This window comes from Aspergillus glaucus (genome assembly GCF_001890805.1).
Source record: "Aspergillus glaucus CBS 516.65 unplaced genomic scaffold ASPGLscaffold_36, whole genome shotgun sequence".
In the NCBI taxonomy this organism is placed as follows: domain Eukaryota; kingdom Fungi; phylum Ascomycota; class Eurotiomycetes; order Eurotiales; family Aspergillaceae; genus Aspergillus; species Aspergillus glaucus.
In genome coordinates, this window is record NW_019170488.1 from 148925 (window position 1) to 164517 (window position 15593).

General features: G+C 48.9%; 6 protein-coding genes across 6 annotated transcripts; 3 read left to right on the top strand and 3 right to left on the bottom strand.

Annotated features, from left to right (window-relative positions):
- Positions 1–202: 202 nt before the first annotated feature.
- ASPGLDRAFT_99856 (PIG-Y family protein) lies at positions 203–598 on the bottom strand (the record flags this gene model as incomplete). The annotated part of the gene is made up of 1 exon (XM_022550644.1): positions 203–598. A coding segment is annotated over one exon (396 nt), but the record flags the coding sequence as incomplete, so codon positions are not given.
- A 1704-nt stretch (positions 599–2302) lies between these two features.
- ASPGLDRAFT_1080110 (nuclear and cytoplasmic polyadenylated RNA-binding protein pub1) lies at positions 2303–4574 on the bottom strand. Its single transcript, XM_022539534.1, has 5 exons — positions 3902–4574; positions 3690–3824; positions 2985–3632; positions 2815–2923; positions 2303–2754 (listed from the first exon to the last, which is right to left on the bottom strand). The coding sequence occupies exons 1-5, from the start codon at positions 4274–4276 to the stop codon at positions 2615–2617; spliced, it is 1407 nt and encodes a 468-aa protein (XP_022395758.1). The 5' UTR covers positions 4277–4574; the 3' UTR covers positions 2303–2614.
- Positions 4575–5271: 697 nt separating this feature from the next.
- ASPGLDRAFT_62141 (uncharacterized protein) lies at positions 5272–7160 on the top strand. Its single transcript, XM_022548511.1, has 3 exons — positions 5272–5573; positions 5627–5752; positions 5809–7160. Exons 1-3 carry the CDS (start codon positions 5511–5513, stop codon positions 6658–6660), a joined length of 1041 nt encoding a protein of 346 aa, XP_022395759.1. The 5' UTR covers positions 5272–5510; the 3' UTR covers positions 6661–7160.
- A 1150-nt stretch (positions 7161–8310) lies between these two features.
- ASPGLDRAFT_137713 (uncharacterized protein) lies at positions 8311–10970 on the top strand (the record flags this gene model as incomplete). The annotated part of the gene is made up of 3 exons (XM_022541550.1): positions 8311–9121; positions 9185–10251; positions 10305–10970. 3 exons carry the CDS (start codon positions 8311–8313, stop codon positions 10968–10970), a joined length of 2544 nt encoding a protein of 847 aa, XP_022395760.1.
- Positions 10971–13301: 2331 nt separating this feature from the next.
- ASPGLDRAFT_30213 (uncharacterized protein) lies at positions 13302–14393 on the top strand (the record flags this gene model as incomplete). The annotated part of the gene is made up of 2 exons (XM_022543925.1): positions 13302–13494; positions 13543–14393. The coding sequence occupies 2 exons, from the start codon at positions 13302–13304 to the stop codon at positions 14391–14393; spliced, it is 1044 nt and encodes a 347-aa protein (XP_022395761.1).
- A 111-nt stretch (positions 14394–14504) lies between these two features.
- Positions 14505–15245, bottom strand: ASPGLDRAFT_40320 (uncharacterized protein; the record flags this gene model as incomplete). The annotated part of the gene is made up of 1 exon (XM_022545206.1): positions 14505–15245. One exon carries the CDS (start codon positions 15243–15245, stop codon positions 14505–14507), a length of 741 nt encoding a protein of 246 aa, XP_022395762.1.
- Positions 15246–15593: the final 348 nt, after the last annotated feature.

Genomic DNA, 15593 nt, shown 5'->3' on the forward strand with positions numbered 1-15593 from the left:
TGCTTGGTTTGGTTTGGGAGATTGTGTGGGTCTATATAGGAGTTTGGTATATTTCGGGGTTTTACCATTGGGGATATGATTTAATGCTTGATGTCCTGTTTCTTACTATGCAAGATAAACATACCCTTTATGTATATGTCTTGTCTAATATGATTCGATAACGCCTCAAACACCTTTCAAAAGAGAAGCAGAATTAAATATCTTCTCCCGATATATTCGCATGCTTGAAATACTTCATCCCCACCCAAGCAACAACAACCCACACCCACGACATAACAGCCGTTAATATAATCAACGCTGGGTAATACCCAACAATCGGCAGTGTCGGATCATCCTCGAGCTCAGGCGGCGCATATGGTGTCTCTCCAACATCCCAGGCCCAACTCCAAACCCCGAAACAGCTTCCCATTCCCACGACGAAGACGAGCCATGTTACAATCAGTATAATCCAACCCCACCATTCAGTTTCGGAATAGTCCCATATGATCTCTTGATGGTCGGCGGGGTGGTGATGCGTTGCGAGGGGGGATTTGGTGTGGTGGACGGCTCCGTAGGTCGAGTCTGGTTGGAGGGCGTAGTATGAGTCTGAGCTTGACGAGGGCGATGTGAGGGGGTTGTGTTGTAATCCTGCGGCGATGGTCTTCGGGTTTTCATTTTCCTTGTTTTCAACGTTATCGCGGCGTGTGAAGGAGACCACGTCCTCGTCGTCAGTAACCGTCTCGTCACCAAGCACCTTGTTCCGGACGAGATTCGGCTCATGGCGTGAAAACGAGCCTCGAGAAACTCTCCTCTGCTGCGCACTAACATATCCCCATCGCGGGTTGTTCTCACGACCTCCCCGATCAAACGACCCCTGCGACTGCGACATGGGCTCCGTTCCACCTGTAGCAGGGACAGAATTGGTAAACGGTCGCGCCGACATACCCTTCGCAGCATCCTCACTTCGCCAGATGTCCATCATGTTATTACTACCGTTGGCACCCTTGTTCGTCTTCTTCGACTCAAAGCGCGTACCTAACAGCGCCGTCTTGCGCAACGATCCTCTCCTCCTCCGCGTCCTCCGCTGTTGTTGCAACGCACTCGCCATCGCTTTTCCGCCGCGCAAGTTACTCGTTCCACCGGGAGAGACATCATTACTGCCGTCGCCATCATCGTATCCCCGTTCATTCATAGCTGCAGACTGATTATCGGTATATTCTGGCGATTTCGTGGTTGCTTGGTTCGTGGTCCGTAAGAACGACAGCTTCGATAAGAGCGAGCCGGACATGCTGCGTCGGTGGTTGCTGTTGCTCGTGCTAGTGCTCATAGATCGCGTGCGTCCCGTACGTTCTCCGTCGTTGGTGTTGGCACCATCATTGTCGTTGTTGCTGTTCATCGACAATGCTGCCGTGTGGGTGTCGTAGTCTCCATCTTCCATTGGCGTAAGCTCGCGCAGATTGAGATTCGGGGGTTGTATCACGGGTGCATTCAATCGTTCGGTATGAAGGGAAATTGCTGAGTGAGTGAGGTAGTGTATTTCACCCATTCGGGGGTTGTTCTTCGGCGGTTGGTTCCATGAAGCGGCGTGGTTGAGGTAAGGAGAGAGATGCGGATGAGGATAGCTAGACGGGCCATGACGCATTAACTAAATTCCGGTTCCGGAGTATATCAGAATAACATCTGGCTTCGCGCGAAGAACTACAATGTGTATTCTATAGATTAAAGCATAGGAGTCCTTCGGGCTCACATAAATGTGGCTGCATATGCTATGCTACCTAAACGACACCAAACGTTGATCTCTCAGCTAAAAGAGACACAAAATCAAGTAACATAATCATAGGCATCGAAAACAATACTTTCCCAAGGAAGAAGACAGGAGCAAGTAAATGGACCAGAGGGTATCGTTGCATCAGCTTGTAAAGACATGGGCCGCCGGCGTCATGCGGCCTAAACCAATGAAAATAATGAAGAAAGTACGATATCAACAGAACAGATGACTTCGTATGTAGCATAAAAAGAGACCAAATCTGCTCAGAAAGCCGCACGCATACTGATGAGATACGATCAAATCCGGGTCAGATAATTTATCAAATATTAGCTCACACCAGTAGAGCCGAGAGTAGAAAGAAAAGAAGAGAAAATATAAGAAAATACAAAGAAAGTAGAATAGATAAGAAACAAAAAAGGCACTTTTAATTCATTCAGTTGACAGCATACTTGAATCATGCACCCAAAGAAGCTGTTGATCAAGGATGTGGACAACTGATCGAAGGAAAGAACAGGAAAGATAACATAAGAATCAAGTCAAATCAACAGAGTGGACTTGGGGTATTTCAGTGCATGATAACACACAAATTTCATTTCAAAAGGAAGCACGTGAGAATTGAAAGGAAAACATGCGCTTGAACATCCACATAGTATGACAATTTAGAAACCAATCATGATAAAGCAGCTGGGAAGGTTTAAAAGCGAATAAGAGAGATGTAAAAAGCAATCGATGTAAAACATATAAGACGGGGGAAGACAAGGGCGGATAGTTTGCGAAACCGCCTTTCTTTTCGTCGCATTTGTTGCCGGTGCGAGGACTCAAGATCAAGAATGACGGACGTTCAGCAGCGACTCATCCGGAGATGGGTTACGCTTGGTAGCCCCCGAAGCCGTTTCCATAGTTGCCGTTGTTGGCCTGTCCACGGCCAAAGCCAGCACCGTTTCCTGGACCGTAGTTTTGCGCGGGCACGGCAGATGGATCCCAGCCTCGACCAGCAGGAGCAGGACCTATAAAAAACAATTAGCAAGAAGACAGGATAACAGTTGGTCGGAACAAGGGAGGCGTACCCTGAGCGGCCATAGGCCCGCCGGGACCATTGTACTGGGGGAAGTAGGTTGTACCGGAGGCAAAAGCCGCATTGTCGAATTGACCAGTGGGTGGGCGATCCTTACCCCACTGCGACAGTTAGCAACTCGCAATAGACGAGCGAACACCAGAGCGGGGGAATTGAACATACGCTGCACTTCAGAGGACGACCGTTGACGTTGTAGCCGCTGAGCTGGCAAATTGCCATGGCAGCATTCTCGTGGGTGTCCATTTTGATGAAAGCAAATCCACGGTCGGCCTGCAAGCGGGTTTCCAAGACGTAACCGAAGTTCTGGAACAGGGGAACCAGGTCATTCTGCGAGGTGTACGGCGTAAGGTTGCCCACATAGCATGTGGTCTGCCACTGAGGGGTCTGCTGGGCAACCATGTCGTAGCTCTGGATACCATGGGTGGGGAAATGATGGTGACCGAAAGGCGCGGTCGGGGCCATGCCCATGGCTGCCATCGCCTGCTGCTGGGAGATAGAAGGCTGGCCCTTCTGGTTGGCCCAGTTGCAGCGAATAGCACGGGAACCTAGCCATTCTCCATCCATGGCGGTCAAAGCCTTGTCCGCATCTGAGCGCTCACGGAAAGCGACAAAACCATAGCCACGCGAGCGTCCCGTTTTCATATCCCACATCACACGGGCTTCAGAAACCGAACCGAAAGCCGAGAACGCCTGGAGCAAGATCTCATCGTTGACTTCATTGCTCAGATCACCGACAAAGATGTGGAAGTGGGACGAGGTGTCTTCCTTGTTTGAGCTGTTGGATTGATACGCCCAGTTGACACGGATCTCCTGCAAGCATGGTCAGAAAAGACGAATGGTACAATTATAGAACTTGTATTAGCATACCGACTGATGAATACGGCGTCCGTTGAGGGTCTGCATGGCCCTCTCAGCAGCACCGGGGTCATCGAACTCGACGAAACCGTAGTTGTATCCTTTGCTGTTGAATTTCTGTGGGGACGGGGCACGTTCAGTAACCAGCTACTCCATGGGAGATTGGTATAGATGAGAAAAGAATACTAAAAATAAAAATTAAAAAAGGGGATCGGAGAACTCACGTTCTTGTCGGGAATGATCTTGACATTGATAACATGGCCGGTAGTCTCGAATATTTGCTTCAAGATGTCCTCTGTGACCCTGTGGTCGAGACCTCCGACATAAAGTGCTCTTTTGTTTGGCTCAGGAGCGGCCCGACGCACAAATCCACCAGCACTGGTGGGGGACATCATGTCCCCAGACATCGGAGAAGTAATCGCCGTCGGGATCGGGTTGGTGTTCTGGGGGATCATGACTGGCGGACGAGGAGGAGGGGGCATGTGCGTACCCTGGCCATTGTCCTGGGACGCATCATACTGCTGCTGGCCAGAAGCTCCGGTTGAGGCTTGCGGAGGTTGTGGCAGAGTGGAGGTGGAAGCGGGCACGTTCTCGGCCATTGTGACACGATGTCAAGAAAACAATATACAACGCAAGACAATTTGGTCGACAAAGCAAGACAAAGAGTCGAAAGACGTTGAAACGGCGCTTGACCAAGGAGGAACAAGCGTCGAGCGAGAGACAAGAAGGAGAAGGAGAGAGGTTGGCGATTTCGAACGAGCCAATGCAGAGCGTTAAGGAGCAGTCACAAAAAAAAAATAGTGAACTCGAAGGCGGAGAGCGGCGCGGGGATCAGTATCAAGGCACCAAAAGGAGGTTTCTTAAGAGAGAAAAAATAAAGGTAAAAATCACAGATGGAGTGGGAAAAAGAAAAAAAATAAATAAATAAAAAGAGAAAAGAAAAACAGAAGAAGAAATGGAAGAAACTAAAGTGATCACTAGATCAGAGAATGGAACCCCAATAGTTGTACTAAGAGTCGTGACGGATCAGAAACCCTTAGTTAGCCCAAGGCGACTCTCAAACACGCGGATTTTCAGAACCCTCTGCCCCAACAGGAGACTTGCGATTAGAATACTGATAGGGGAGGGACCAAGTAAGAAAAAGAAACGTACGGAGTAGCGCAACAGAGACAAAGGAAGTGCTAAAAGAAGCAAATATGGGAAGAAAAAGAACTGAGTCACAAAACCCGACGCCAGAGCTGACTGGACGAGGAGAGAAAAAGGAAAAGAGAAAAAAACGACAAACAGAAGACGAAGAAACAAGAAGAAGAAGAAGAAGAAGAAGAAAAAGAAGAAGCACAGCAACGATCAAGAACAAAAGAGAAAAGAACCAAGTGATGAATCGATCTATCCAACTGGACAGAACAAGAGGAGCTGGGAACCTGACAGGAGAGCTGCTTTGTTTGCTTTGTTTGCTTGCGCTCTTGAGCCGCCGAGTGGAGAGGACACTAAACTACAAATGGTTTAGTATCCAGGACAAGCTGCACGGGACCTGGACTCAGATCGAAGTCGACGGGAACATGCTTCTCCATTCACTCTTGAATTCAACATAACAGAACTGTTTGTCTGGACTGAGAGTATTTGTCTATCTCATCATTCATTATTAAAGTCTGTACAATTGTGCCTCATATAGCGTTTAATCATTCCATTCGATTGACGGCCACTTGGACCTGGGCGTGCATTTGTCTTACCATTTGCCCCGGCTTGCAACATCAACGGATCGATAAAACACCCGGGCTATTTGAAAACGGTGGCCAGGGTCTGCAGCTTATTGATCCTGTGATCGTAATCGCCATGACTACAAATTATTCGGATCCGAAATCCCTGGCTACTCTAACGGCTACAGTCAACCAAGCGGTACGTTCAAAAATTGGCAATTGTAAAGATAGTCATATTCTAACAACTGGTAGCTCATAGAGACTGGACGATTCTTTCGATCATCTGGTTCGATTCAATCCAGAGCTCAGCTAAAACGGTCTATTCCGGCCTCCCATGAACAATTTCAATTTGCATTGGATGATCTCTCGGAACAGATTGTATGTATTTCTGATGTTGATCGACAATACGGGAGGCATCTGTTGACAGTTTACAGTTCCTTGCCAAGGCGTTTCTAGAGCGCGACTATGAGGCAATCCGAGCGACAAAGACAGAAAGCCAGGCAGCTCAAGATGTGGCAATGGGCGAAACAGGGGTGAAGCCGGAACCGGAAACTGGAGAGCAAGTGCCAGAAAAAGCAGAAAAGGAGGTCGATATCAAGACCGAACAAACTACAGAAGACGTGACTACGAACCCACCGGCACCAGCAGCCGCAGAACCGAGTCAACCCGACGAACCCGATCAGCCTGTGAAGGTCGAAAAGCCAGGCGAAACTCCTGCGGTTCCAGACCAATCAACCGCGGAAACCAAGTTTGACACCGGACAGAACGAGACAGCGGGAGGCGAAACGAATGACTTTGATCTTCATTTAGACTTTGGCGATGATGAGATCGAGAACCAGAACTTCCTCAATATGAACACGGGTGGTGGCGCGAACGAAACCGATGAGTTTGGAAATAGTATCACGGCTGGGGGTGACGCATTTGACTTGGAATTTGAGAAAGCCGGTGCGGGTGCTGGAGGAGAGCAGCAGCAGCAGCAGCAGCAGCGACAACAGCAACAACAGCAACAACAGCAACAACAGCAACAACAGCAACAACAGCAACAACAGCAACAACAGCAACAACAGCAACAACAGCAACAACAGCCACAACAGCCACAACAGCCACAACAGCCACAAACAGGGACGGATTCTCAGACCGGGGAACAATCGGAGGATATCATGGCGCCTGGAGAGTCCAGCTTTGATGACCTGTTCATGGGCAGTGGGGAAATGGGCGATCAGGGACTGCTGGAGGGGGATGAACTGATGAACATTGAGGAGTTGGATGACAACTGGTTTACATGATTGGTGTACCTGGCCAACGTTCAATCTGAGACATTTTGATTGTCAATGCTGTCAATGCCACTGTACGAGTACGAGTACATCGGAGTATAGAGCCAAGAAAGGAAGAGAGGGAAAATAAGTAAAATAAAAACAAAACAGGCGCCCTACTAATCCGAGGGGCCCGAGTCATCGCCCCAGGTCCAGAACAACGGCAATGAGGTCATTTGAGCTGTCAGTCTGATAATGCAGGAAAGTCATAATGCGGAGGAATATCCACGCTTGCATATGCTAATACATCATTGGGGTATTAATCTCTTCCTTCCGAGGAGAAGAACCGGTGAGCTCTGCCTAGATAGACTAGTACAGTAGTATAGATTATTCTCTCAAATACGTACCCCTACTATTACCGTGTTGAGAGAATTGGGCCGAGGATCCCCCGCATACTATAAGAGGCAATTGGGAAGAGAGACAAACGCTGCAAACAGTTCCCAATCTGCATTGCCGGGATATCCGCATTGGGGCAACGACGTCATGCGATCTTCTCCAGAATTTCGTACAGACCTCAGAGATTGTATTTGACTGGTGAATATAGACCGGATAGAAGATCAATAAATATGTACAATGATTGTTTATGATTGTATGCGCTGAGCTGTACTGTTGCAGAAAACAAATCATCCGCCGAGCCAGAACCGGAAATGAATCCCAGGAAAAAAGGACCTGAAGGTTTCCTTTCCAGACGCTGGATGGCTCGGATCGCCGGAGATTGAAAGAACCAGAAGGATTATTGTACCGCGTCATCATAAAGTGGTTCTGGATGGCTTACTTTGTATGGTGGGGGATTAGTATTGTATCTCTCATCTCATCATTAAGTGGCCATTCGCCATTTTCCTTCCCCCGGACAAGACAAGAAAAGATGTTCAATCGTCTTCCTCTTCCGCGGCACTGACTATATTCTTCTCTTCTTTTCCTTTACAAGTACTTCTCTGTCACTCTCTGCCTCCTTCAATCTCCCTGTCTCGTGTTTCATCGGCCCAGTCGGTGAACCGCTTTTCACTGGAACACCGGACCTTGCGTGGTTTAAAACCAGTCGATCAGCAGCAAAAAAAGACAACTGAAAAAAAAAAAAAAAGGCTCCTGATGGATGCCGGCGAATAAATCCAAATATTGACTGAACTCGTGCATACATACCGTACATAATCCGGGCACAGACTGAACAGTGTGCTGTTTCCGGCAGGTCGTGATCTGCTTTCTATTCATTACCACTAACTACTGGGACTGCCCATATAAAGACTGTCTGGGGTACGTTGTCTTGTTTTGCCTTTTTTTTTTTTTTTTTTTCTTTTCTTTTCCATCTCCCTTCCCTGGTTTTTTTTCTTTTTTCTTTGCTTTTTCTCTCTCTCGCTTTTATCCTCTCTTTTCTTTCATTCCTTTTCCTTCCTTCTTTTTTTTTTTCCCCTCCCCATCTGTCAACTCCCTCACTCTCTTGCTTGTAGCACCACTGCCCGCGCTTTCTCCACTGTCGCATCAACTCGAGTCAGATCAGTCCTCCGTACCAGAAAAGACAAGGGGAAAAAAAAAAAAAAAAAGCATTGATCTTCTCGCCCAATTTATCTCATCTTTATAAGCCGCAACGAGAGAGAAAATTATGCCCCGTTGCTTGTTCATATCATTATGATGGCCGCTCACATATCCTCTCATCTGCAGCAACAAGAACTGGCCCAGTCTATCTCCGCCAATACTAATCAGCTGGCCGCCTGCGATTCCTCTGAGCCTTTCCCCCCATTATTCTCCGGACTCTTCCGCCCTCGTTCTAATCGTCGTCGTTCGTCTGTCTCGACCTCGACCGGTGAATCCAGCGTCTCCTCTGAATCCGCTTCCAAACAACAAAGAAATCGTCACTCTTCTTTCCTTAGAAAGCTTACGGGTCCGCGAGAAAACGCTAAGCGCTTCCTTCGTCTGGGGACATCGACCAACCCCCCCGCCATCGCATCTTCCACTCCCAATTCTCATCTGGAACCTGAACTTCCTCCTCTTCCTCAACTCGAGATCCCTATGCCCCGAACTTCTCGCCCACGACCCGTGTCTGAAATTGTGATCTCACCCAGAGATGCCCAGATGTTAGCTGCTGCTGCGCCTAACTTCGAGGGGGGCCGGATGCGCTCCGGCTCTTCCTCCACGATCGGCTCTGGGTCTCAACCGCAACCAGTCTTGGAGCAAATCGCGGCGCCACTCGGTCCGGATTCGTCAGAGGCGTTTCCGCCATTGCCGCATGAGAAAACGGTAGCCACGGGCAGTGGTATTTCGGTCGGCATTGCTCTCACTGAGCCTATGCTCTTTCTCGCCGGCTACGACCATAGCGACCCGAGCTCCAAGAAGTCCGCCATTCTCCGTGGTCAATTGCATTTGAAGGTTACCAAGAGCGTTAAGATTAAGAAGATCTCCATTACTTTCCGTGGACATGCCCAGACGGATTGGCCGGATGGTATGTAACCTTGTTCTTCTGGTATGTAAATGGGGCTTGTCCGCTAATTCTTCCATTCTTTAGGAATCCCACCCAAGAAGATCCATTTTCACGACAAGAAAGACTTGGTCACTCATGGAGTCGTCTATTTCAACCATGGCGATACAGCCCTGATGCAAAACGACTATGGAGCACATTATTATCAACACGCGAAACCCTTCACGTCGATAACAGGCAAGGACGGGGTGACTGCGAGCACCAAGGAGCTCTTCTCGAAGAGCGGATCGTCGACGTCGTTAAACAACAACCAAACTGCCAAGGAGCTCAAACGACTCTCGCTGCAGTCTGGCCACGGCCACTCGCGCAGCTTCGGGAGGAACGAGCTTCCCGGCGCCGCCCCAGCTCCCCAACGCAACTATAGATTGTTCCCAGTGGGTGATTATCTGTACAGCTTTGAATTTCCCATCGACGGGTCTTTGCCGGAGACAATCAAGACAGACCTAGGGTCTGTCAAGTATGACCTGGAAGCCATTGTTGAGCGTGCAGGGGCATTCCGGCCGAACCTGCTGGGTAATCTGGAGGTTCCCGTGATTCGGACTCCCGCGGAGGGCTCGTTGGAACAAGTCGAGCCCATCGCCATCTCCCGAAACTGGGAAGACCAGCTTCACTATGATATCGTTATCTCTGGGAAATCCTTCCCGTTGGGTACGCAAGTTCCCATTGCATTCAAACTGACACCATTGGCCAAGGTCGAATGCCATCGCATCAAGGTGTACGTGACGGAAAACATTCAACACTGGACAGCCGACAAGAGCGTACATCGCTTCCAGCCGGCTAAAAAGGTCCTTTTATTTGAGAAACGGGCCGATTCGCCCAGTACGAGCACGTATCCAGGCAGTTCGATGCGTGTCACAGCTGGAGGTGGCATCGACTGGGACCGTCGCGAGGCTGCTGCCAGGGGTGAGGAGATGGTTGACCGAGGCAGATCCAACTTACTGGGTAATCTCTCGAGCGACGCGGCAGTTGGTCCGACTGAAATGGAATTCAACGTACAATTGCCAAGCTGTCACGAGATGAAGAACCGTGATGAGTCGCAACGACTTCATTTCGACACGACCTATGATAACATTCAAATCAACCACTGGATCAAGGTAAGATGAGATTTCCATCAGAAGAAATAACATCAGCTAACAGGTGATTGCAGATCGTGCTGCGTCTCTCCAAGCTCGACGACAAGGAACCCGGAAAACGGAGACACTTTGAGATCTCCATCGACTCCCCGTTCCATCTCCTTTCGTGCAATGCTACCCAGGCCAACATTTACCTCCCCGCCTATACATCGCCGAACGCAGAGCCCGTGACGCCCGCGCAGGAATACGAATGCGGCTGTCCTGGCGCCCCGTTGTCCAACCGCAACAGCGCGCCTAATTATCAGTCCGTTTTGGACCGGGGCGATACTGGCCCCCCTGTAAATCCGGTGACCGGTCGGGCACCGTCTCGAAGTTTCACCAGTGGTTCCGGCGGTCTTGCTCGTCCGCCGCAGGCCCATATCGCAAACGAACCGGAGGGCAACCCTCGTCCAATGCATCTTCTTCGGACGCCTTCGTTCGCGCCACCGGCCTTTGAAGATGTTCCACCGCCGCCGCCCTTGATCACACCACCTCCGGATTACACGTCCATCGTGAGCGAAGGGGACCGGCAAGCGGCCTTTGAAGACTATTTCTCGCGGGCCACCTGCGAGGATAACGACGACGAGGATGACCCCCGAGGTCGAGGCCGAGTGGATGTGCCTCTGACACCGGGAGGCCGCGTGCATCGCAGTATGGATGTCTCCCGTGATTGGGTGCGTCTGGATGACTCGGTGGTTTAAGAGACCGCGCAACATCTGTCAAAACCTGTCAATCAGGGTATTCACGACGTCATGAAGCCAAGGGTCATGTCTTATGTTCTACCATAGACTTTTTTTTCCAGGAGTTATATTCTGACTTAGTTCGGTTGGCGCTGTACCGGATTTTTTGCACTTCATTTTTATCTTCTCTTCTTTTGCCTTTCATCTTCATTTTTTTTTCTTCTTGATTTTCTACTTAATTTTCATTTGCATGCAGGCGCAGCTTGGACAGGGTATATGTGAAGGTAGGGCGCTTTTTGAATGGCATCTGTTATGAGCGGTTTCTATATACATACATCTGAGTGATAGATATATATCCCATGCACAATAAGGCTGGGTATGTACATATTGCAGGTGGACAGTTAATTGACTATCTGTACGGACTAGTGTCACAACTATACTATTATTTTCGCCATATGTTCTTGATCATGTTCTAGGGTAGTTATACCCCTTTCTCAGGGTATGTACTCCGTACACTGTACGGGATACGCATTCCACACAACATAGGAGCAACAAGGATAGACGAGTCACTTGATCTTCCTAGCTACCCACTTGCCAAAGCTAGACCTTACATCTTGTGCTCTCAATACTGTAATACCTCAATTTTGGAGCCGCTACTCAATAGCTACTCTCCACATGTGTATGTACCTGTACGGAATAGGTAATAGGGTCCTAGTCCATAAGCCGCATGCAGTAAGGAGTGCGGAGTACATACATACCCTGTTCTTAGTACATCGTGGGCTTCTTGAAATTAGAGTAGGATCTGCTGTGCAGCAATGATTTGCAATAATGATCCGGTGTAATTTTTGAGGGTTGGCGCTGTTGGTTCTGGATGGGGCTGTTTGATGTGACCTGTCCGATGTTGTTGGGATCGAGGTAGTACACGTTGAGTAGGGGCATGGATACTACGCTGTGCAGAATATGTTACCAGACAATTGAACAGGTAGATATCTATTATGTACTCTGTACGGAGTATTGTTCTCGTCATAGTACTAGACTAAACCCGATCTATACCCAAAAAGGAAAGCAGATGCCCACTGATATCCACATTCTTCATCTTCATCTTTTTTCTTCTTCAGCCATTCGGAAAACCCGATCATCGTGCAGAAAAATCACAGATAATCGGATTAACGGAAGATCCTACAATTACGAATGCGTCAATATGGACTTGCGCTCTAATAGAGTACTCATACAGGTTGTCAGTCAACCTGCAACGCCGGACAAATGACCGGCAGGACATCGTCTCCATCAAAGGCCCACCGCATAATCCCAACCTCACTTGTCAGTTGTGCTGTGGATTGCCCCCGGGTACCTGGGTCGGTATCTGGTGCTTGTTTATTTCTTGCGGATGATTTGGACCTCATCTATCATACTTTGTACTGCTACTCCGTGCTCTCTGTACGGAGAGGTGGTTGGTTTCTTGCGCTACGGTTTCTGATGTGCTTTTTTATTATTTATTTAGTTTTATTGTTTTTGATTTTTCGTGGCTAACCTGGTAGCCAGTTAATTCACGGCGATCGGTGATAGAGATCGAACATGAATCGACTGATCAACTACACATCGCAGGCTTGCAAGCTCCCCCTCTCTGGATATCAACCACAGCTGCATGTTTCACCATGACCCGTGCCAGTCAACTTCAACGGTTCTGCGGATCTTCTATTCTGTCGATTGTGGAAAACCAGCTATTCGCACTGTACTTCTTGTCTTCCGGTGTCTCCGCTTGATTGAGCATTCGTCCTGGATCAATTAGCGAGCTGTCAAATTCTGCACACTCAGATACCTCCACTTTCCCCATATTCATACGTACTTTGGTTGCTTGGGCCTCCTCTTCTCGATTATTGAGTCAGTACTTTGTTGTCTCGCCGTTCTCTATTGGATTGAAAACAATGCTTGTTTGTTTTAATATGTCCTGGTGTATTCTATATCAGCCGGTTCGTCCGGGTTCTCCGTTTTTGTTTCTTTTCTTTTTCTTTGAATGATACTTGCTTTTTGAACTTGTCTCTGTCTCGTCTTGAGACTTCCCCTCCCTTTCTTTTTGCCTTGTTTCCGCGTGTCGTTCGTTTTAGATCAGCAGCTGGTCTGTTCTTTACTCGTCGTGCTTAATATAGGTCGTTCGTTCCTTGTCATTCTTTACCCCTCCTGGCTTGAAGCCGTTGCATTCGTTTGAAGTTGGATCATTTCGTTTGATCTTTCGTTTTATCCCCCTTCTCGCGGGAAAGACCAAGATATCTGAGGGAGAATTCGCAATATAAATCCATGTGTCGATAAGGTTATCGATTTGATGCAGACGATTATTACCGATATTCATTTCAAATGGACCACGATTTGAGCACAGCAAAGACTGGCAAGGGTCAGCGCGACTATCTTCATTTCGAAACCCGGTCCCCATGGACCTTGGCGAACCTACGGACAGCACAACCATGGAAGAGGAGCGATGTGCCTTCAGAAAAGAAACCTAGAACTCTTTCCACCGGTAAAAGTGTGGCTTTTATTCTAGCTTTGGCAGGTATGCTTGTTCTCATGACTGATCTAGTAGCTTGACTGACCTATTCAGTTGGAATTGCCTTGATTGTCCTAGTATCTGTTTTTGTCATCTTTCGAAGGCGATATGGTCCGCGGTATACGGTCCGATGTTTCGTCACTGGGAAATGCCCCAAGACAGATCGACGAGCTCGATCTGCTGTGCCGGTATCCATCGAATCCGGGTTCCCATGCAGAGAAACATGCGCCATCCGCAACCTGACGAGCGCAAAAACGAAATCCGGGGACAGCAAGTGCGTGACAGGGACAGATAATCCCCATCGGATGTCCACACTGAGCCAGGCACAAACAGAGACCGATGGCGGACATTCAGCAGTGATCGATTCGAACCGTCTGAGTGTGCCACCGCGGGACTCCCATCCAGAGAAGACACAAACGGAGAACAGAGAAATTGGGAATACTGGACGCAGGAAACCACCACCACCCGCCTTGCAACGATCCGATCTCCGCGCAGCGACAGAGCAACTAAGGGCCCTCGCCCCAACAAGTCCTAACTCCAGTCGATTTACAACGAGCACTCAGTCCTCGGGCCCGCTACCATCCATCTACCGTATGGCGCTGGAATCCCGCAGCCACAAACGCAATAGCAGCAACAATACAAACTGCTGGTCCTTTAACCAGGACACACGCAGCGCAGTGGATAGTGAGGACCGTGTGCTGAGTTTACCATCGCCATCGCCTATGCTTCGGAATATCCTCCGGCCCAGCCCTAAACCCGAGCCGTCGCCTCCGCATGTATATCGAATGATCCAGCGACCGCCGTCGGCTCATCATTGTGATACGAGAGTACATGAGAATGATGTTGTTTTGCCTATGCTTCCACGGAGCATTTTTGCCGTGAATGATCTTGTTGTTAGTAAATAATATGTTGTTATCGTCATGCTGGAACTTTATGTATTATAATAGAGCTATACGTTGTAGCAATAATACCTAGTCATCATTCATTGAAGCATCACATAGAATCACCGAAAAGAATTAATACGTGTTCGACACCTCCATCGCATCAGTCCCCAACTCCATCCAAGTCAACCGCCCCCACCTCTCCGGCTTCTCAACCGCATCCACAAAATGCTTCAACGCCAACACCACCTGCGCCGCCCACCTCTCCGGACTAACCCTCCCAACCCCCGTAGCAATAGGCGTCATAAGCACCGTCTCTATCCGATCCTTCCCCCTCCCTGCATACATATCTGCCTCCTGCCGGCGATTATGTCTCTCAACCTCACACAGCAAACTCCACACACACTCATAAACCACCTCGCGATCCCAAACCACATTCGTAGGAAGCCGCATCGTCGGACAGATCGCAATCCACCGACACCCCCACTCATTCATATGCTCCTTCTCCAGCATCTTCTCCGGAAAACGCACCAACGTACACGATCCAGGCGGCGCGAATCCACGGTGCTTTTCATACAGCACGTCCTGCACTGCGTAGGTGAGCGTTTCATACGGTAGTTTCTGCCTCACGCAGAAGGAGCGCGAGATGGCGTCGTCGAAGGCGCCATCGAGCAAGCCGTAGGAGTTTGCGGGGGAGACGATGAGGTCGAATTTTGTGGTTTCGGGGACGGTGCGGAGGGATTCGTACAGGGTTGTTAGGGTAATTTTGGGCTTGGTGTCGTAGGCGCGCCAGTGTTTTGGGAGAGCGGATTCTAGGGCGCTTATGTATTTCTTCTCCATGCAGAGGAGGGTGATGGAGGGGATGTTGTGGGTCATTTTGGCTTTGTTTTGCTTTGTTTCTTTGGATTGAGGATGTGAAGAGTAATTGAAAAGTAGATGGTGTTTGTAGGGATGTTGACAGGTATAAGTTGACAATAACTGGAAGGAGCCTTGTAGACAGCCTTACGAGGCGGTTTCCTATTTGGGTGTCCGCAGGGGGGACGTCACGTGGGCGTTAGCACCTTAATGGTACCTTAAGTTCTGTCATGTTCGGTAACGTAATTCCCGAGCCACCCGGCCACCCATCCATCTACTATCTACTTTATTGGCATATTTATCAACCACAACACAGTAATATTGACTATATTATCTTTCTGGACAGGCATTTGATTTATGCCCTATATT